The 23,091-nt window shown below is 42.8% G+C and overlaps 1 protein-coding gene across 1 annotated transcript; it reads right to left on the bottom strand.

Annotated features, from left to right (window-relative positions):
• Positions 1-3,883: 3,883 nt before the first annotated feature.
• LOC101703479 (intercellular adhesion molecule 1) lies at positions 3,884-16,681 on the bottom strand. The gene is given in 10 exon segments (XM_087210192.1): positions 3,884-5,870; positions 6,058-6,243; positions 6,246-6,299; positions 7,191-7,203; positions 7,295-7,572; positions 8,049-8,316; positions 8,551-8,882; positions 9,935-10,003; positions 10,006-10,200; positions 11,853-16,681. Coding segments are annotated over 10 exon segments (1,752 nt in total). The 5' UTR covers positions 11,908-16,681; the 3' UTR covers positions 3,884-5,568.
• Positions 16,682-23,091: the final 6,410 nt, after the last annotated feature.

Genomic DNA, 23,091 nt, shown 5'->3' with positions numbered 1-23,091 from the left:
CTGTCAGTTGTCCCAAAATGGTCAGGGAAACCACCCTGTTCACCCCTGCCTCCCACAAGGAGGCATCAAAACAAGATTTAGACCTATTTCCTGCTGTTAGGAAGGAATTTGTCCCTTGTGCAGTGAGGGGCCAGGCTCCAGAATCACAGTTGCTGTCATAGACTGAGTGTAGGTCTCCCCTGAGACTACCAGGTTTGGGTGTGGAATTCTTGAGGGTGGGCTGTCCCTCCATGGTGGCTGCTTAATAGGGCCCAGGTGGCGGGATGACACTCCATGATGAGGCCACAGAAGGTTATACCTGCCTTCTTGCTGGTGCTCTGTTGGTTTCTTGTCATACTCCTTGAGGAAGGAGCTGGCATGTTGGAGAGGCCCGCATGGCCAGGAGGTAAGGAGGCCCCGGCCTACCGTCAGTAGAAGCACACAAGCTCTCAGTCCAACAGCCCAGGAAGGACAGAACCTGTCAACACCAGGGTGTGTGGAAATGGACCCCCTAGTCAAGATTTCAGGCGTTCTGGTGTTGAGTGAATAAATATAGATGGGATTAATGCTTATAAATGTTCACAACATTTTGAGTCATCAGTTGCTAAATATAATTCAAGTATTCTTAAGGAGGGGAAAAGGGGTTGAAGGGAGGAGAGGGGAATGGGAAAAATGAATTAAGACATATAATGTACAGGTACAAATTCTCTATGATGAATTATGTATATCTAAAATGTACCAATATTTGATCCCCAGTACCAAAAAACAAACAATAAAATGTACCGATAAACTTAATTTTTAAGTTTTCTTGGCTTCTTAAGGTTTATAAAAAGAATGTATTTTGATCTATTAAATGTTTGTGTGTGTGTGTGTGTGTGTGTGTGTGTGTGTGTGTGTCCCAATAGAATTTTATTTACAGAAAATACCAGGGGTGGCTGGAGGGTGGGTGTGTGCCAGGCCTGAAACCTTCCACTTGGCTGCTTCCAGGTGTGGCCTTTAAACAAACTAGTAAATGTAAAAACAAAACAAAACAAAGTCCACCTTTATTTACAGAGACAAATGACAGGGAGAACTCAGCCCACAGTCTAGTTTGCTGACCTAGAATGCCTTCGTGACCCTCCGGGTCAGCCATGGGCTCCCAGGCCAAAACCAGGAGGAAACTTCTCTTTGGCTAAATGCTCCTTGGGTCTGTGCCAGTCACATTGGGCATAGAAGAAAATTAAAGCCAGTTTCCATGAGATCCCAGGAAACTCCTGGTCTCTGCCACCAGGGCAGGCAGCAAGGCAGCAGCCCAGCTCCCAGGGCACTGGGGTCTCACATTGCCGGAAGGGATAAGCAGGGTGGCACTGTCATCCCCCAGATGAGAGATCAGGCTCCCTGAAGTAAGGCCACTCAGCGGGTTCACAACCCCGGTGCCGCTGGGCTGGGCTCGGCTGGCACCCACTCTGATGCTCCTTCTGCTCACCCCACCACTGATTGTGGCCACCACCAACTGTTGGGGGCATGCAGAGAAGGGAGGGGAGAGCCTGGCTGCTGCCACAAGTCTTGTGCAGTCCCAGACCAGGTCCTGACACAGTCAACACTTTGTGCCAAGTAACCAGGGTGGGGGCGCCCTGTGCATAGTAATGATCACAGCATCTCTGACCACTACCCGCTGCATCCATCCCTGTTGTTCTGTTGTTGTTGTCGTCATCGTCATCATCATCATCATCATCATCATCATCATCATCATCATCATCATCATCATCACAGGGGATGGAACTCAGGGCCACTGAGCTACATCCCCACCCCTTTTTAAATGTTTGAGAAAGGATCTCACTGAGTCACTAAATTGCTCTGGCTAGAGTGAAATTTGTGATCCTTCTGCCTCAGCCTCCCATAATACTGGGATTATAGGCCATTGCCACCACATCCAGCTCCATCCCAATTTTGACAACCCAAATGGTCTTGAGACAGCCCAATGGGCCCCCTGGGAGGCAAAACTGGTCCAGTCTGAAATCCACTGCCCTAGGGTAAGAACACACATGAAAATAGGGCATGTACTACTCAACAACAAAAAGGGGGAAGGGGCATCAAGGGTCAGAACTGGGTGAGAGCCTGGGGACCAGATATCCAGAGTTTCAATATAACAGGAATCCCCAGGTCAGGAAGCTCAGCAAGTTGTGGTTTCCCAAGTGAAGCACTCAGCAGAGAGCAGAGGGGAAACCACAGCTGCCCAGGACACACTGAGATGCATGCTGTGGATCTCTGTGGCCACCCAGGGGAACCAAGGCCATCATAGCTACAGGCAGGGGATTCCCCACCATCCCATTATCTACCCCTTTCCCAGCATGGCTTGGCAGGAAGGAGTATAAAGGAGGAGGCAGTGGGGACACTTAGTGAGAACTGATGCATGGCACTGGCATACGTGTGCACCCTTCCTAGGTCAGCCTGGGATCCCCCAGGATCCTGCTTGGCTCCGAACCCCAGAAAGTGGCAAGTCTCTCAATGCCATCTGCTTCCTAGGCCTCACACCTAGGGCGTGGCATGGGGTTTTGTGGCTTCTGACAGAACATCTTCAATATCCAGCGGGGGAGGGGCCCAAGAGAGTTGGGATGTCAACTTGCCCCACTCTACTTGTCCCACTATCCCAGTGATAAGGTGCTGTGGTGCCCAGCAGCCCAGGGTGGGGGCGATCCTGGGTCTTTGAGGTCCCCGAGCTTGAGCAGATGAGACAGGCCAAGCGGTAGGCTGAGGCCAGCAGGAACTCACTCAATGGGTTGTTCTGAGTCTTTGGTGTCATGGGCCCATGTGACACTGAGTCACCCTAAGCTCCTTGGTCCCCAGAGTCCCAGGCGGCCCATGTCAGCGAGGCCCTGCTGCTCACTCAGGCCTGGGGCTCTCGGGGCGGGGAGCTGGCAACACTTCCTATTAAATGTTTTTATAAATTTTATATATAAAGGTTTAAGATTGATTTCTTAAGCTTACTAAGAGTTAAAATTCTAATGTACATTAACAACATATTAATAATGTATAATTAGGCTGGGGATTTAGCTCAGTGGCACCACAGCAGCCTCAAAAGCGCAAGGTCCTGAGTTCCATCCCCAGTACTGGAAAGAAAAATGCATAATACTGTTAATGTACATTAGCAATAATATATATTTAAAATTTTCTTTAAGTGGGGTCCCTTAAGTGGGGGATCTACATCTACTGGCTTTCACTAGCATTTTGTTATAATGAGATACATTTGTATATTTGTAGTCATTACCACTGTTTTCTTTTTTGGTACTGGGGATCAAACTTGGGACCTTGCACTTGTGTGGCAAGTGCCAGAACCACTGAGCTAAATCCCTGGCTCATTAACACTGTTTTCTAAACTTGTAGGTCTAAAGGTATCCTTTGACTCTTGTCATTGCTGTTACATTATGTAAGCCTGTTAAAGGAATGGAAATTTTGCCTTAAGTATAAAAAACTAAGTCAATATACGTAGAAGAGTTCTATATAGCTGATCCATTGGCTTCTTGTATAAGTGTGCCTACAGGATGAAAATGTCAACATAAAATATTCTAGCTACTGAGCTTTATTACCTTTGTGGTATGAATTTTCTTTTATCTATTCCAGATTTTATATGTTTATATTACCTAGAACCAGTCATTACAAAGATCTTTAGAGCTACAAAGTAGAGGCTAAATCCTAGGTTCTAAACCCCATAACAAGAGTTTTAAAGGCCAGATGGTCACTGAAAACATAAATAATCTTTGAGCCAGGCATGGTGGTGAATTCCTGTAATCCCAACACTTGGGAGGCTGAGGCAGTAGGAAAGCTATGAGTTTGAGGCCAGCCTGAACTACAAAGCAAGACCCTGTCTCAAAAACAACAAACAAAAAAAGATAATCTTTATTTCATTCTTTGGGTATATTATAATTAAAATTTTAAAATTAGATTTCTTATTAACAAAACAAGGAAGAGTCTATATATTATACTCCACCTGTTGTACTTAAACACCTCAAAACATGTATGTTAATATTAAAGATAATTCATCATTCTATTTTTAATTTGTGGCTCTTGTTTAACATGATTGTAATACTCATATCTTCCAGACTTCTCCAGCTCCTAGTCTTGCTGACACTCACCTGTGCTATTATTGAAACAATGTTGTGTATATATTTCTGACAATTCTGCAAATGTCTTCTGCATTATAAAACCTATATGTACAAATTAATGTAATGTCAGATTCTTCCTTAAGCCTCAATGACATACTGATAACGAATCCTATCTTCCTATATCTTTTAGTTCAGTCAAGATGAGACTTGAGTCTGGGTTAGGTAAGGTCAGCCCCATCTCAACCTGATGCAGTTAAAAGAAAAAAGATATCTAGGCCCCTCTGCAGCCCTTAAGAATAAAGTATCAAAATCTGGGGGTACGGGATGAAGTAGGATAGAAATACGGGTAGAAAGGAGACAGAATCATAACTTTAAAAATGAAAACTGCAACTTCAAGATATAAATCTAGTTTTTAAAAAATTTTCTCCCAAGATATAATAAGCCTGGGCCATTTCCTTATACCTGCAGATGAACTGGGGCCATTCCCTTTTACCTGTAGATGGGTCTGTTACCTATAAATAAATCACCTCTTTTCACCTGTAAAATTGGCCTTTCCCTGGAGATGGGCTGCAGCTCTGTCACCAGTGATTGCTGATCGCTACCCTATCTGAATGAGCCACCACATCCTCCCCCTGCAGAAAGAGCTGTCACCTTTCAGCTATAAATTGAATCCTCTCATCATAGATTCACAAGTTCTATAGATTTCTACTCCTAAATTCCCCATAAATATACCCAGCTCAGGGCCATTAGCACACCTCTGTCTTGAGGGCCTGCACTTTTATTTCTTTGAGTATGTACTTTAAAGATTATGCCTAATAAATCCCTTTATGCATCTTACTGATGTCTCCTGAAGATTCTTTTTCTGCTTTTGTTTTTGTTTTTTGGTACCAGGGATTGAACTTGGAAACTTGCGCTTGCAAGGCAGGCAAGAGAACCACTGAGCTAAATCCCCGGTCCAAGATTCTTTTTCTGTGATGGAAGTCAGTGAACCTGCAACCTGTCCCATGGGCTCCCCATCTCCATTTTGGAGACTTCCTCAGACTCTGTCTGGTGACATAACCACCACTGGCCCCTCATGGCTTCATCAAGCTCAGCTATGGGAGCTGGCATTCCAGAACCCTAGCTTAGGGGAGCAAGGGAATAAGAACAGAGTTCTGATTCCTAGCCCTTTGATTGGTAGCCCCTTTGAAGTTCTGTCACTGGACTAAGAAATTAGTTCCCATTTAGCCATCAGGAACCCATGAGAAGTGAACTGTACTCCTAAAATATTCCTGATTACCTCTTTAGTCTGTTTGAGAAGAGAGCAGTGGGAATGAAGAGGCCATTGCAAAATCTTTTTTAATCTAAGAACAGACTAAGCACATAGCAAGGAGAAAAAGGTCCTCTCACTAGCTGAACACTGAACTAAAATTCCTACTGACTGGAATAAACTCAGAAAAACGTGTGCATGGATTGGACACACAGGACATGGGAACATGAACAGCAGAACATGAAGGGTAATGCAGTCTCACAATGTTTCTTCCTTTTTCCTTGATCCACTCTTCCCTCCTTGGGAAACTCCAATAGTAGAAATCTTATTCACCCAAAGACCTGATTCTAGACAAAAATTATATGAATTGCACATTTCTGCTTGTTGAACAGCAAACTGGTTTTCCTCCGCTTTGTTCTGCTCTTTCTGCCAATAAGGCAATTTCCTCTTCTTTATTTTGCAGGGCCAACAATTATAATACTGTGCTGTTCTGTTTATAACCAATGCAAGGAGGACAATAATAATGAAGAAGATGGTAGAACTGCTTCCTTCATTGGGTCCTGGCCAAAACACAGAAGATATAGAAATTGGGGATGGCGGGTTAAAGACAAGAGAATCATCGCACCTCAGCCCACCAAGCCCAATTCTCAGTCTCACCTTCCCCAGTCCAGTAAAATCTTTCTATGATTTTACCAAACCCCTGGTGGATTTCTATCCCAAGCCTAGCAGCAGGGGAGCAGCAGTCACCTTGAACAATAACAGCAATGTCTTTGCTTACAGAGCCCAGCTGGTTAGTGGCTGTGCAGCGGTAGATTCCAGTGTGGTTCTGGGTCGCTTTCTGTGGTACTTCAAGGTCAGTGATAATCCCATTCCAGGTACACACTAAAGCTGGAGCTGGGTTTCCCTCTGGGACACAAGCAAGCATCTGCTCCTTCCTTTTACCCATGTCTGCTTGCCAGGGCAACCAGATTCTTCTAACCTGGGATTGTCTGCAAAAAAAATGAATCCCTCAAGGAAGCCAGCTCTTGTGTGCCCTTTTCCCTCCTAACCTCCACGCTCAGCTCACCCTCCTTGCCCAACCTAAGTGCTATTTCCTTAACAAACTTCTTTCCAAGGGAAAGACTATCAGTTTCCTGCTTTGAACCAATTCCCCTTTCTTCCATTTGGACAAGCAGCCTGAGATGAAACCTAGGGTATTTTTATGCATTCAGACTAAATGGTAAACCATTGCTATCAGTGGGGGCCTGGAGCCCCTGTTTCCTATCTTAGCTTCTCAGTGGGTAGGGACAAACTCAGAAATGTGGATTTTTTTTTCTTTGGTACCAGAGATCGAACTTAGGACCTTGCACTTTCGAGGAAGGCGGCAGAACCACTGAGCTAAATCCCCGGCCCTCTCACTTTTCAAAATACAAATTTTGATATGGAAATTTCCCTCCTTAGCATCAGCTCCACTAATCCTTTTGCTTTTATTTGATTTATGTATTGCTTTTGTGAGACAGGGTCTTGATATTAGTTCAGGCTGGCCTTGAACTCACAGGAACCTGTCTGCCTCAGCCTCCCAAGTGCTGGGATTACAGGTGTACAGCACCATGCCTTTTTAATGTTCTTCTCAGCCATCCACCCTCAACAACTGCTGTCTGGCTGCTTTAAAATTTTTTCTTTCTAGCCTCCATTTCCCCTCATCTTCCTTTATACTCACTTTCCTGGGGGCAAGGTAAGCTCGGAGAGTTTCCATTTTATTTTCTCCTTTGATTTTTTTGTTTATTTGTTTGTTTGGTTAGAAAAAAAATGTGGCAACTCTAATAATGAAGCTACTGGCAGAGATCTCTGGAAATAGAAAGATGATCCTTTTTGACAAGAAAGATCAGGCTTCTACTCACATAAAACATGGAGCTGAATCACGGTAATTTTTTTTTTTTTTTTTTTTTTTTTGGTACCGGGGATTGAACTTGGGTCCTTGTGCTTGCGCAGCAGGCGTCAAAACAGCTGAGCTAAATCCCTGGCCCTGAATCACAGTAATTTTAACCAGTCGCTGACCCTGCACCTCCAAAGAGGCCTCACAGGAGAAATTTCGGCCATCATCTTCCTCCTTGGCAGTAAACAGAAGCCAGGCAGGTTCCCCAGGGGCAGGGAGATCTGGGGCTCCTTCAAGCCGAAAAGTAGGACTGGGTGATGTTAGTTTATGCTCTGAGCAGGTTACATTAACATCTGTCCCTGCCAGGGAGTGTGATTCTTCTATCTCTAGGACTGGTGGAGGGAAACCTATAAAAAAAGAAAGGAAAAAGAAAATCAAACCCATTTTTCAAAACTGGCAGCACCTTGTGTACTCTTGCTGCTGGTGTTCTCCCTTGGGTAAGTAGACAAAAGAGGAAAGATTCTGGATATCATTACTGCCTCTTTAAAGCCTGAATGGAAGGAACATCAAAGTGTTTTGGGAAATTGAGAGCTTCTATTTCAACAAATACAGAATGCACACCTTTGCTATGCCTCTGCTACAAGGGAAGCAAAATGTCTTTTCATCTTACAGATTTCCTCCTTGACTCAAATAATTGTTCTAGAAAGAAGTTCAACCATCCATAGTCACTCTTCAAGCAGCATGGCTTTAGGAAACAGGGTGAAAATTGGAGAGAAAACAACCTGCTGGCATTCACCAGAAAAAAGAGGAAAAATATGCCTGGCAAAGGTCACTCCAACCCATTACTGTTTAAGTTTTCAATGGTGGGTGGGGGGTTACTTACTATAGACATGCACTAGCTGCCTTGTTTTCTGTTCCACTGGACCCAGAGACACAAAGCATGACAGCTCCTGGTCACCAGTCTCCATGGCCCAAACAGTGGCATTGGCCCACACTGTGTCTCCCTTCCAGGAGAAGAAGGGGCTCAGCTCCTGGTCTCCCAGGATCATGTGGAATATAACTTCTTTGGCTGGAAACACCCTGGCCACCTCGAAGCTCACAGGCTCTGCCATCCCAACTTCCAGAACTGAAGAGACCCAGATCAGGGGGCTCTGAAAGAATTCTGCCAAGAAATTAGGAAAAGGAAAATAAAAAGAAAGGAGAAAATATCATTTGTCATGCAGGAAGGGAGTGGCGCTAAATGGTTTTTCTCTCACACAGTGAGTTAAAATAGAGCTGGAGCTCCATTACTCTCACAACCCCACCCTAAACCCTGTGGGAACTTGGTCTCAAAGACCATGGAAAAATGAACAAAATGAGCCTCAGGATTCCATCCATGCCTGGACTCTTGACTCATCAGAGATCCGGAGTACCTTGATGGCTGAGCTGCCATGAAAGAGCCCTCCACCTTATGAATTCAAATCCAGTTCTGCACTGCAGGAGAAATTGCATCTGTCATTCTCCCTCTGGGCTTTGATACTGATGGTGACCTCCCCTCTTTGAGAGGCCAAAGCCAAGCTCACAAAGTTCTTTCTGTACAGTTCTTGGTTACCCTGGAAAAGGGTAAGGGTGAGTTACTCCAGGGGTGCCACATGAGGCACAACGCACTTCACTGTAAAGGCTTCATCCATGGCCACCCAGTCAGGCTGCAGCTCCAGGATCACTTGCTCTGGCAGCTCTCTAAGACAAAGAGGCAGGGCTTGATGAAAGAGAGCCACCTACCTCTCCAGAAAGGTGACTGCTACCCATAAACTATCTTCCTGTCAGCCTCTGGCTCTTCTGCCTATCAAAGGTGGTGAGAGCCATGGCCAAGAAATGTGACAGTTAAGGGAGGTCCTTTGCTTTGACTGTTGCTGCCATTCTGGAGAATTTTATCTCTTATCAGAGGTGCTTCAGAGACATGACCAGCTTTGGGAAGCCTCCTTAGCATCACACAAAAACTCCATCCTACTTGAGTTCTTTACCCATAGGGATCCCACCTATTCTTTTTCTTTTCTTTTCTTTTTTGGTACTCAGGATTGAACTCGGGACCTTATGCTTGCAAGGCAGGCGGTGGAACCACTGAGCTAAATCCCCGGCCCTATCCCACCTATTCTTAAACAGCTGTAACTTTGACAATGCTAGTTTTCCACTGAAAGATCCTCCTCACTCTCCCCAATAACTCAAAGCCTATCCATTCTTCAGAAGGGCAGCTCAGGGCCTTCTTTTTCATAGACTTTGCTAGTTATCCCAGTTCAAAAAGACTCTCCTTTCTCCAATCCCTATTTATGCTAAGACCTTGTAGCAAATAAATCAGCATTACTTTAGAAGTTAGCATTAGAAGTTAGATTTAGAAGTTAGCGTTATTAGCACCTGCTTCCTGTATTTGAGGGTATTCTCAAGCAGAGATCTCAGGATGCCCTTTACAGTCTACTAATAATATAAAACCAGGACCAGGGATTTAGCTCAGTGGTTCTGGCGCCTGCCTTGCAAGCACAAGGTCCCGAGTTCAATCCCTGGTACCAAAAAAAAAAAACCCCAAACAAACAGACAGACAAAAAAATAATAATATAAAACCCAGAAGGGGATAGAAGTAACTGACTCTAGAATCCTGACAGTATGACAAACATATTTATTAAGAGCCCCAATTCTCTCCCGTAAGAGAAATCCCTAATTTTTCCCTAAATAAATTTAGACACATTTCTGTTTCCCCACTCCTCCCATTCCTCCCCAACCCTCTACCCCACTCACGATACACAGTGACGTCAAGGCTTGTATCCTTTTGGATCCCTGCACAAGAAAAGAAGCACTGCAGGACAAGTTCTCTGTGACATCCTCCAGGAGAAACTCCTTCCACTGATGCCCTTTATCCACCTGGGTTTTCTTTAAGAAAGTCTCGATTCCACTGGGTCCAGGGTCTGCGCAGGTGGTACTGCAGTTGACCACTAGGGACTGTTCAAACCCCACAAGAGTCTGATTTGGCCAAACAGAATCCTCAAATAGATACTCTGTGGTCCCTGAAGTGAACACATATGCCAAAGACTCTGGTGAGGACCACCAGACCCGACGAAATACAGAGGCTGTTCTACATAATTTTAGGTTAGAGAGTAGGGAAACTGCCCTGAATAAAAAGGTTCAGGGGACTGGACAAGAAAAGACCTTTAATAAACAAGTGAGAGCCTTGATTCCACCACTATTCCTTTTATCCATCTTCTTCCTTCAGATCATTGCTTCACTATGGAATCAAAGGAATTGTTAAAATCATGCCTCGGAAATCATTCTCTTCATAAGCTTTCAGAATTCTTAGAAACTCCCCCAGGTCTGTCTACTGGGAATACTCATAGGGTTAGCAGACCCCTGGGCAAAAGCTTTTTTACTTATACCTTAAAACAGTGTTTCCTCTCAAATTATAGTTAAGGACCACTTTCACTAGAATCACCTGGAATGCTTGTACAACTGCAGATTCCAACTTCATCTCAGATTGAGTGGTTACAAATTTGTAAAGATGGAACCTGGAAACATGCCAGAGAACAAAACAAGCCTCCTGGGACCTTTCTACAAACCTAACTATGAGAAGCACTGGCTATGATTACTCATTTCCCATTGAATTTTCCATTTCTTCCATTTTGATTCAATGCTAAAGTAATGGATGATTTGGGATCCCTATAAGTTTAGTCTGTGTTATGGCTTGGGTCTTAAATGTCATCCAGAGGCCCATACACTAAAAGGCTTGGTCCTTAGCCTGTGGCTGTATTGAAAGGGAGTAGAAACTTTAGGAGATAAGGCTTAGAGAAAGGAAATTAGCTCATTGGGAGCATGCCATAGGGGATACTGGGACTCCATCCCCACTCTTTTTGCTTTCTGGTCACCATAAAGTAAGTGGCTTTGTTCTATCACAACTCTTGTCACAATGTTCTGCCTCACCATAGCCCCCAAAACAATGCGGTCTAGCAACCATGGACTGAAGCCTCTGAAACCATGAGCCAAAATAACCCTTCCCTCCTTTTAAGTTGATTTTCCTAGGTATTGTTCCCAGTAACCAAAAGCTAACTGAAGTCTATTAGAGAAATCTCATGGTGTGTGAGAGACGTATCAGATAGGTTTTTAGACATCTGATGTAGGTGAATGGCACAGTCTCCTGATGTCTTACCTACAGGTTCCCTTTAGCCAAACCATGTCTGTTACCCACTGCACATACCAAGTGCAAGTCCCCTCTGGGAATACACAACTCTTATAGCAATGTTACCGGCTAAAGGCTTCAGAGTCCCTTTCTTGCCATTAGAAACTCATTCATTGCAACTGAGCTATGGGCCCTGTTCTGTTACCCACTGTGGCTCATCATGTCGCAAAGAGTAGCAACAAAGTAAAAATATTCATGAGAAGAAAAAGATAAGACAGTTTGGGGACACCAGAAAGCCAAGTAGAGAAGGCAAATTTCCTAGGGAGAGTTGTCTCTGATTATTTATTAATTTGGTTATCCCAATTATAAGCCAAAAACATTTAAGGGTTCTGTGTCCATGTGAACTAATAAATAGAAATCTCTCCTAATGGGTCTGGATGAACTAATACTGAAGTGTCACCATACTCAGGACTTCCCATCCCTGTCCTCCCTGACCTGCCACCTGTGTTCCAGCACACATACTAAAGAAACCTTCCCAAACAGCCTCACCTGGGCAAGGAATCAAGGCCAGCAGGGCCCAGACACCAAACAGAAGCACTGTCATCCTTCAGAGAAAGGCCAAAAGCTAGAGAAAAAGAAAAGCAACAGTAGTGCTGGAGAAAGTGGAGAAAAAAAAAGACACAGAAAATTCTTCCTTTCTACTGTTAGGTCAGCCCCTTTCCTAGCACCTTATATAATCTGGAGAAACTACAGCAAGAACATCAGTAGGGTGGGTGTACTAAAAGTAGTTCTTGCATCTATTCATCTAAGTTTGGCCTATGCATATAGGAAAAAGACAGGGAAAATATGAAAAACAGTGAAGGGATATTTGAATAGTAAGATTACTCTTATTAAATAACTTCCATCTATTAGACTGAACCAACAGAAGGGTGTCAGCATGGAAACATGACAAATAGGTTGAGAGAGATAAAATCTGACAGTGTACAGTGGAAAATGGCCCCGAATCTAGAGAACACAGACACTAAAATTCTGTTCTCTTACATAAGGGAGAAATGTTTCATCAGGCTCCTCTTTAGGACTTTTGAAAATATCCCTCAAAACAATTCATTTTTTTAAAAATCTGCCTCCACATTTACCAAACAAACCTTGGATTGCTACTCTGGGTGAGTTAAGTCAAAAGTCTCTACTTCTCTGTTCACCATAAATCTATTCCTTGCTTCCTTTCAAAAGCCCATTAAAGCTTGGAATGATAGTGCACACCTATAATCCCAGCACTCTGGGAGGCTGAGGCAGGAGGATTGCAGGTTCAAGTCCACCCTGGGCAATTCAGTGATACCCTCTCTCAAAATTAATAATTTTTAAAAAGGTCTGGGGATGTAGTTCAGTGTGAAGGCCCTGAATTCAATCCCCACTCTTGGGAGGAAAAAAAGGGAAAAAAAACCCACTCAAGGTAATTTCTTCTACGAAAATTTGCTTTTTTCTTGTGATGCTGTTAGGTATTAAACTTTACTCTCTAATTCTGCTTGAATTTTCAAACACTGGGTTTTGTACAAGTCTATCTTCTATGCTAGTCTGAAAAGTTTTTTTTATCCTTTTTATACATGCATAAGATAACAGGCCTATCAAAATTTATACTTTTGCCGGGGATTTAGCTCAGTGGTTCTGCCGCCTTCCTCGAAAGTGCAAGGTCCCGAGTTTGAGCTCCGGTACCAAAAAAAAAAATTTATACTTTTAAGTGAATGTTACTTTTCAAGATAAGCACTTTAGGAGGCTTTGAGCTAATTCCAGAGATGACTATTATTCAAAATTTCTTTTGGAAGTTCTTTAGAACTGGTTTTTTTGGTACCAGGGATCGAACTCTGGACCTTACACTTGTGAGGCAGGGGGTGGCACCACTGCACTAAATCCCTGGCCCTAGAACTGGTTTTTAAACTATACAAAAAAGAAAACTATCTTTATAAAATGAATTCTTTCTTTTTACGGGGTGGAGTACTGGAGAATAAATCCAGTGCCTCACACATATTTGGCAAATGCTCTATCACTAAATTACAGTCCAAATTCTTTAATTTTTATTTTGAGACAGGGTCTTACTAGGTTCCCCAGACTGGATTTAAACTTGCAATTTTCCTGAATCAGCCTCCCAACTAGATGGGATTACAAGCATTCATCACTATGCCTAGCTAAATTATCCTACTACTCTTTGAACAAATATGATATTATTCAGTCACTTTATTTGCTAAACTTAGCTCTGCATTACATCCCTTTCCTGGGAAGATCTGTTATCACCGAAAATATTTAAATAAAGCACCCAGACTCTGAAGGATGTTTCAAAATCCAAGTGTTAAGTAACAACTTTGTTGGAAAAAGCACAAGAGCCCAGGGTGGGACTGCTTATATTCATACATTCTTTCTGTAATTATTTCTTTTTTGCAAACAATTATTGAGCAGCTACAATATGCCAAGCTTTTTGAAAGATGTAGCAGATAGTTTTGTCCTGTGACATAGGAATTCCTAGAAATTTGGTGGGGAAAAACAAACGTAAAAAAAATAATACTCATGTGCTAAGTGTTATAATAAAGGGAGGAGGAAATAAGTGAGGATTAAATGAGTTAGTTCCAAGTCAAGTATATCAATAAAATAACAATGTTCTAGCCAAGTGTGGTGGCGCATGCCTGTAATCTCAGCACTCCAGAGGCTGAAGCAGGAGGATCACCTCAAGTTTGAGGCCAGCCTGAACTACACAGTGAGACCCTGTCTCAAAAAACAAACAAACAAACAAAAAGTTCTAAATATTTTTCACACTGTACATAAGATTTAGAAAATATCACTTGTTCATATCTAATATTATTCTGGAAGTAGCATGGAAAGGGTAGAAGAAAATGGCTTTCCTACTACCAAAAGATACATGTAACATTCATTTAGCTGGTGTGTGTGTGTGTGTGTGTGTGTGTGTTTGTGTGTGTGTACATAGGGGATTGCTTTTTGGCAGGTTTTTTGGTTTGGTTTGGTTTTTTGGTGCTAGAGATTGAACCTAGGGATTTGTGTGTGCTAGGCAAGCACTCTACCGCTGAGCTATATCCCCAGCCCATGCTGTATAATATTTTTAAAAATACTAATCATGTAAATTTGCACACTGTATAATCCAAATTAACTTGAAGCCTATTCTATTTCAATAACATGTTGTCAATCATATCTTACCTAATAATTTCTAACATTTAGTAAACACATACTGTATTCCAGGCATTGAACTGTGTGCTTTACTTTCATTATCTCATACTAATACTGTGATTATCCCTAATTTTACAGGTGAGAAGAGAGAGGCTAAGAGAGAGAACCTAGCTTGCCTCTGATCACACAACTAAAAGGCAAACCCAAAGCCTGGTGTGGTGGTGCACACCTGTAATCCCAGCACGCTGGGAGGCTAAGGCAGGAGGACCACAAATTCCAGCCCAGCCTGGGCAGCTCTGTGACTTTAGGGAAACATTGTCTCAAAATTAAAAGAAAAAAAAATTTCCAGGAATGTAGCTCAGTGGCACAGCACTTGCCTGGCAAGCGCAAGGCCCTGAATTCAATTCCCAGTACAAAAAAAAAAAAATTTAATTTTTTTCTTTTAAAGAGCAGGGGATGTAGCTTAGTGTGAAGGTCCTGGGTTCAATCCTGGGGACAGGGGGCAAAGTCATGATGCAAATCTAGGCATTCTGACTGCAGGCCAATGCTTAGTCAGTTCTTCACTGTTGCTGTACTTTCTGTGAATCCAGACTACTTTTACTATAATGGGCCACAGTGTCACAAACAATTTTTCAGAGGTTAATCTGAGACCTCCTATTAATCTCTCTATGGTTGTTGACATTACCTTCAACAAAGTTGACCTTGGTGTGAATTTATCTTATGTCTATGATCTGCTTTTAGTCTTAGCTGAAACAAAGGTTTCCCACCTCTGATTACTATACACCAAAAGGGTTGGCCTTTCCTTGTAGTTGCTATGAGTAGATACCTATGCCTATAAATAGGTATAAGAAAGACATTAGGGACTGGCTGGGGAGTGGTGAGTGGAAATTCTTTTTGTTTTCGTACTATATACTGACACACTTTGTTTTAGGTTGTTTCATGCCCTTCTCTACACCTACTCACTATTCCCACAGCTCTGACCCTTCATCCTTGCAGGGGCAGGTTATCAGATTCTGAAACCTGAGATTTTATATTTTGTTAAGGAGAAAGAAAGTAGCATCCTGAGGGGAAACTATTTTGAAATTTTAAAAAATTCCTTTGGCTTATTCTGTAGACTACATCCTAAATTGAAGGATTAAACTGAAAGTCCATTCTTGGGTATTTGCACTGGACTTCATGTACAAGTCTGGGGTTCTCAGCTTCCACTTATATTCAAGAGTTTCTTATAAAGTCTTATAGTTTCTTATAAAAAGGAGTGCCCTTCGCACTGTCTCTTCCCACTGCGTGGGATTCACTCCCCTAACACTACCCAGTTCAATTATCTCTGCAATGAGACCTACCCTGGCAAGCCTTTGTTCAACCATCAGTGCCCACATCTTCAGTCTATGCTACTGTTTTCTTTTCTCATCACCCTGTACACACCCATGCTTAGTTGTTAGGCCTCTAATTGGTGTCTCTTTCCCTGTAAGCCTGTATGAGCCACCAGGGCAGGGACCTTTCTGATAGATTCCAAGTACCTAGAGTGGTTATAAGTGTTCAGCAACTACAACTGAAGGAAACTGATAAAATATGTACAAATACTTATGCGAAGAACTCTGCCCACCGCTTGGATGCAGGACCAAAGGCCAATTGTTGCCGAGGAAAGAGCTTCCGTCTACCTGGGAGAAGGCAGTATACACATGTGGCCATGAGGGTTTTTGAAGGAGGATGGTATTTAAAACATAAAAATATGTAGAGCTGGGAGTGGTGGCGCCTGCCTGCAATCCCAGCACCTGGGAGCTAGAGTTCGATCCCAGCCTGGACTATTTAGGGAGACCCTGGGAAGGGGAGGGAGGGGTCGGGAGGGGAGCTCTTCCGCGAGTGCTCCTCAGAGTTCACTAACGTGTGAACTGGTGAAGCCCGCCGTGAGCTAGGCCTCCACAGATTTGACCAAGAGAAGAAATCGCCATGAACCCAAGCAAACCAAACAGACCCTAAATCCTCACTGAGCAAGGGCTGTCTGCCTGTCCCTCGGTCTCGCCCGGCCGCTCTTCGCTTCTCTGGACACCACGCAAGTGGAGTCGCTCCTCAGCCTCACCAAGGTTCTCTGGAGCCAGCCACGCGCTCACCGTTTGGCCAGCACCGCCAGGCGGGGGCGCTCCAGCTAGGAGACTGTTCCTGATCTTCCTAGAAACTCACGACGTCTATGAGATATCTCAGCAGGGTTGGCTGAGACTAGCAGGGCAGGCAGAAAGCTAAAACAACAGAAGGGGTAAGTGGGGATGATAAACGTAGGAGAGGCGGTTCTGTGTGGCAGAGAGCTCATATTTGACTTATGGTAATCATTACTGTATAAAACAAAGTGAAAATAAAAGGAAAATGTTTTCCGCAGCGAATAATGCCTCTATAAAGAAAACAAGAGGTTGTCCTCCCCTATATATTTTCGTCTCGTGGTTCTGCCTGAACACAAGAGATGGCCCGCGCGCATGGTTCTGTGCAAGTGGCAGCGTTCTCGCCTTGGGCTGAGAGTCTTTGAGGGTTGTGAGGCTTGAGTTTCTTTTTCTCTGTCAAATTTCTCCCAGACCGGGGCGTGCTGACGCAGGCCTGTAATCGCAGTACTTTGGGAGGCTGAGGCAGGAGGATTGCAAATTCGAGCCAAGTTGGGCAATTTAGCAACTTACCAAGACCTTGTCTCAAAATGTAAAAGGGCTGGGCAGTACCACAAAACAAACAAACAAAAATAAACCAACAACAATAACAAAAACTCCCGGGATCACAAGCCATTCCTCCCCCATGAGATAGAAAATTGGTTTGGCCGGACTCAGGCAATACTTGAAAAGAGTTCTTTTTGTGCCACCTCCACTCTGTTCCTGTACCCTGCACTCCACGTACAATATTCATTTAGCAACCAGCTCTTTCTTCACTTTCCTACCAAGTGTACCTGCGCTCCTGCTCACCCTCATCCTGCTCAGGAGTTAACAGTGAAACCTTAAAAATGGGGATGAGAAAAGAGGCCATCGTCCTCTTGCATCCCTCCACCCTGTACCCTTTACTCAGCTTCCATCTCCAACGTCTCCTAAAGATCTCAGTTGAAGGTACTTTCTCAAGACATTTGGCTTGAGCCCAAATTGAGCCATTCTCATCCAGCATCTGTGGTGACACTTTGTGTCTTTGGCTTTTCCTCAGCCCTTGTCCTGAGCCTGAGCCATGGGCTGAGTACCTGGGTGCAGTGAAATTTGAAGATTTGGGAGCCCCCCCCCCCCCCGACAACTATGTGTATCCACTATCTCATGTAATATAACCTCCCGGGGAAGGAACAAGTTCAACTTCATTGTGTGGATAAGAGGACAGACCTAGAGAGACTTCACTATTCTCTATATGGGGTAGCAGGCAGACTTGCTAATGGTGGCAGTCTTGGTGTCCAGTGTAAGTTCTAAGAACTGTATTTCTTGACCTTTTATCCACCTCTAGATTATGAATGATACTTTTTCTTTCTTCTCCCCGCTTCGATAGGGGTCACTATTTTCCCCAAGCTAGCTCCAAACTCCTGGCCTTAAGAGTACCTCCTGCCTCAGCTTCCTGAGGAGCTGGGACTACAGGCACTTGTCAACGTCCCACCTGAGTGGTTTATCCTTAGGCTATCTCTGTTGGGTTTCTTGTATGGTGGTTTTTTGTTCTTGTTTTTTTGTGTATGTATGAGACAGGGTCTTGCTATGTAGTTCATCCTGGCCCAGGATGGCCTCAAACTCACGACAATCCTCCTGCCTCAGCCTCCCGAGTGCTGGGATTACAGGTGTGTGCCACCATGCCCAGCACTTGTATGGTACTTTTGCCATTGCTTTGTCTCTGTTTATATTGACAACTTGAGGAGAAAATTTAGGGTAAATATCCAGCAGTGCTCTGGCCAGACTCAAGCTAGCCCATCTCTTCCCAACTGTGTATGTAATGATATACATTGGTCACTGGAAAACAGCTGTGATGGGAAGTATTTATTTTATATCACTGAAATTGTCAAAGGTTCCACATTCAGGTTTTGTTTCAAGAACTGATAAGCATTTACTAGCACACCACTGTATATATCTAATTATTCATTGTTTTCTTTCTAGAATATAAGTGTTTGTTTGCCTTGTTTGTTGCTGTATCCTCAGCATCTAGAACAGTGCCTGGAGAGCATGCATTCAAATATTTAGGAAATGAATGACCACAGTCCATGATCTAACATCTTGATTTTCTTTGTAGAAGGACAACTCATGACTCCTTTGGAAGATCTTAGCTTTGTGACATCAATCTCTGTTGACTTTTCTGTTTTTAACTCTGCTTTTCTACCCCTTATCCAAAGGAACGAGGATTTGGGTCTGTCCAGAAACCACCACCTCTTCTGGCCAATGAGGCTGCCCATCACCCTGACCCTAGAGTCCTCTGTCAGAGGAGAATAGAGAAACTGCTTGTCAGAGACAGCCCTGAGCTCCTGCCAGCCTCAGACTGCTCAAAAGTGCAAGGTGGGGAGGAACCTTGTCACCAGTTCTCTAAAACACTGGTGGTGCTTCTTTTATTTATTTATGTATGTATGTATGTATTTATTTTGGTATCAGGGATTGAACTCAGGACCTTGTGCGCTTTCCAGGCAGGCAGTGACACCACTGAGCTAAATCCCCAGCCCGGTGCTGTTACTTTTACCTTTTCACAAAAGTTTCCAGTTGCTACCATTATAGAGGTTGTTTCTGACAGATTTTGGAGATTTCTGGGAAATTTTAATTTGGAACTTTTTATTTTATCTTCATGGCAATATTTTAAGAATTATTTGTGTATGTGATCATGTATTGTATACAGGTTAAATGCGGGCAGTTGATTGTCAGTTATATCTCAATACAGCTGTTTTTTGTTTGGTTAGTTTTTGGTCTTTTGAGATAGGGTCTTGCTATGTAATTCAGGCTGGGCTTGAACTATGTAGCCCAGGCTGGGCTCGAATTTACTGTGATCCTCCTGTCTCATACAGCTGGTTTTTTAAAAAGTCTTTATGGAAGTATTTAATATTCAGAAAGGTGGTTTTTTTTTTTCAGTATCAATAACCAAAATTTCACTTTCATGTGGGAAAGCTTTACTATTTTTAGAAATTTTTGTTTACCAGTTTCTTAATTTGTATATCACCTTATGTGTTTCTTCTAGCAAAATGTATTTGTGTTACAGTGCTCCTACTGCTTCCTAGTAAATTTCTTACTTTTCCTCACTTTTAGCATGTTTATTCTTTGTTTTGTTTTGGTCCTCCACAAACATATTCCTGGCTAATGCATATCAAATCTGAGCCAAGTTCATAATGTATTTCATAGTAACCCCTTCAAGCCATTCTCATTTCTCATTTGTGGTTTTGATGGTTTTATTCTTTTATGATGAACATTTCTTCAAATTGCTACAAATCAACATCCTAATCATTCCTTGTTGGACACCAAAATGTCTCCCTTTAATTTTGGGAGGATTTTTCAACTTCAAGTGATTTAAATTTTTTTTTTTTTTTTTTGAGACAGGGTCTCCTTATGTAGCCCAGGCTGGCCTTGAACTCCCAGCAATGCTCCTGCCTCAGCTTCCTGAGTGCTGAGATTACAGGCATGTGCCACCACGCCCAGCTTTTTTTTTTTTTTTTGGTGCTGGGCATCAAATCTAGGACCTCTCAGATGCTAGGCAAGAGTTCTACCATTGAGCTACACCCACAGCCACTTAAAACATCATTTTTTAAATTTTGTCAGATACACTTTTTATTTTTTTGAATTCCTCAGTGGCATATTAACCATATCTTTCATCTCTTAATGAAAAAGTTAAATTTCAAGATCTTTAAGGCTATTAAAATAATCCAATCTAATAAAAATAGCTGTCTCATGTTAAAAAAAAAACAAAAACGTTTTTAACTGGGTGTAGCATATGCCTGTAATCTCAATTACTCAGGAGGCTGTGGTAGGAGCCTGCTGTGAGGCCAGCCTGAACAATTTAGCAAGGCCCTGTCTAAAAACTTAAAAAAAATTTTTTTAAAGAAGTTGGAGGATTTACCTCAGTGGTAGAATGATTGCCTAGCTCATGTGGGCCCCTGGGTTCAGTCCCCACTACCACACACCCAAAAATAGTTTTTGCAAAGTTCTTATAAATTGGTCACTTGGTTAATTTTGGCAAATAGGCCTGGTGTGGCTGACCCATTTCTTTACGTGAAAGGTGTTTTCCTAGGGATGTGGAAAAATTGTTCCTTCAAATGAGTAATTGCTTTGGCAAAGGCAGTCATGATTGTGAGGCTCAGCTGCAGGAGCAGCTAGTTGAAATTTGTCCAAAAGAACAGAAACCCCAGCTAGAGAGCTGTCTTCTTTTGAAGCTCTTTTTTTTTTTTTTTTTGAGACAGGGTCTCACTCACTACATAGTTCGGGCTCACTAGGTAGCCCAGGCTGGGCTCAAACTCATGGCAATCCTGCCTCTCAGCCTCTCAAGTGCTGAGATTACAGGTGGGATTACAGGTGTGCACTACTACAACCAACTTACATCTCAATTTTGACTGCTTTACTCCGTGGCTGGCCTTCCCAAATCTTCCACTTCCTTGATCCCTCAAGATTTTTACCTGCTCTCTGTTCCTAGAGCTGTTAGCACCTCAGTGGCCACTTGTTTATAGATATTGAAGAGTCCAGGGCACCTTAACCGGAATTAGAACAGCTAGATGAGAGGTTAAAGTCGGGTGTTAGTATTCAGTGAATCAACCTTGGGCAGTCCTATCAGCAACTGGACTGAGGGAATAAACAAGGAAAAAATCCAGGAATCTAGGTGGGAGGTTGCAAATTAATTAGTCCCAGAGAGTGAGAGCATAGCACACAAGGATTTGGAGCCAGGCATTATGGCACATGCTTGTAATCCCAGCACTCAGGAGGCTGAGGCAGGAGCATCACTGAGTTCAAGGGCAACTTGGTCTACCTAGTGAGTTCAAGGCCAGCCTAAACTACATCATGAGACCCTGTCTCACACTTGCTCCCCTCCCCTCAAAAAAAAAAGAAAAATTAAGCCCTCAAGGACTTGGTAGCCCAAATTAACTGTTAAGGTTAAGCTGGTTTTAACCTGCTGGGGGAATGCATTATTGTTGTTCAGGACAAACTTGGAAGAGGGTTTTGGGGGTGAGAGGTGGAGTTAGCTGTTTTCAGAGTTGTTTCCCGAGGAGGCATTGTTTCTAAAAGGTCCTTGTCCTCCTGGAGTTCACACTGGAAGGTTTGTGAGTGGAGATGAATCACAAACAAAAGCCACAGCACAGTATCTATTCTTATAGAGAGGAATGAGTGCTGTGAAAAACAAAAATGACAAAAACATTTGGGGGGTGGGGATAGTAGGAAGTCATGGAAAATTCCAGAGGTGTTGGCCTTGAAGGATAAACTGATGCTTGCAGGGCAGAGAACTAGGGAAGAACAATTATTCACTTAATAAATATTTCCTGAATACTTAACTTTGTAACAAATACGGTTCTAGGTAGTGGGGACATAAGAGCAAATGAGACAAAGCCCCTGTCTTTGAGGGGTCAAAAGAAACCAGAGATATGAAAGGGCTTGGCATGTTTAGGGAAGGTGATGTCAGTGTGACTTGATAGAATACATGGGCCATTGGTAGAAAATAAAGCGTGCAAGGTAGGGTAAGGACAGATAATAAAGGGCCAGTTATGCCATGCTAAAACATTTAAGTGAACGCTCTTCTAATAAGTCATTGGTTTTTATTTATTTATTTTTAAATTCTGCATTGCTGGGGATTGAACCCAGTGCGTCACGATTGCTAGGTAAGCACTGAGCTTCAACCCTGGCCCTACCTTAGCTTTTAAACAATCCAGAGCTTTGGAACCTTTCTTTAAAGGAAATCTTGCATGGCCACTCAATATATAAAACAATAAAAGCACAGCTGCTTGGTCAAAGCAGGGATGGGGGTAGTGGCAGTGATACAAAATGAGTTTAAGGTCAGCAAGAGTCCAGTTCTGCAGAGCCTTACAAATTATGAGAGGGAGAGTTACCCTCAATTTAAGAGCAAGAGGGAACTGGGGAGATTTTAAGCAAGAGATTAACTGGACTTGAATTATATCTGCTTTATCTATTTGTATGTTTTGTGAGCCCGGGGACTGAATTAAGGGCATTGCACATGCTAGGCAAGCACTCCACCACTGAGCTATGCCCTCAGTCCAGTTTTATCTATTCTTAAATGCACATATTAGCATTTACCACTCTTTTTCCAGAGTAGTGGTTATTTACAAAGGAGGTTGTATCAAGTATCTGGGAAGCTTCATTTTTTTTGGTACCAGGGATTGAACTCAGGACCTTGCTCTTGCCAAGCAGGTGCAGTGCCACTGAGCTACATCCCCAGTGCAGGGAAGCTTATTTATTATTTTTTTTTAAGGAGACATTACCACAGATTTTTCAGAATTTAATAGGATATAGAAAGCATATTACAAAAATCTTTTTTGAAATAAATTTGACAACTTCTAAGAAGTACCTTGGAAGACAAATTAATGAAACTAACTCTGGAGGAAATATAAAATTTGAATAGCACCTATTAAAGAAAGTATATTCCTAGCTTGAAAACCTACCTATATGACAACAGCAGACTCATATACATTTTAACTGTTAAATTATATCAAACAATTAAA

This window comes from Heterocephalus glaber, unplaced genomic scaffold, assembly GCF_053883595.1.
Source record: "Heterocephalus glaber isolate CG9 unplaced genomic scaffold, H.glaber_assembly_v1.0 deba00001124, whole genome shotgun sequence".
NCBI classification, from domain to species: domain Eukaryota; kingdom Metazoa; phylum Chordata; class Mammalia; order Rodentia; family Bathyergidae; genus Heterocephalus; species Heterocephalus glaber.
The sequence above is the reverse complement of the archived record's forward strand: the minus strand, read 5'-3'. Positions and strand labels throughout refer to the sequence as shown.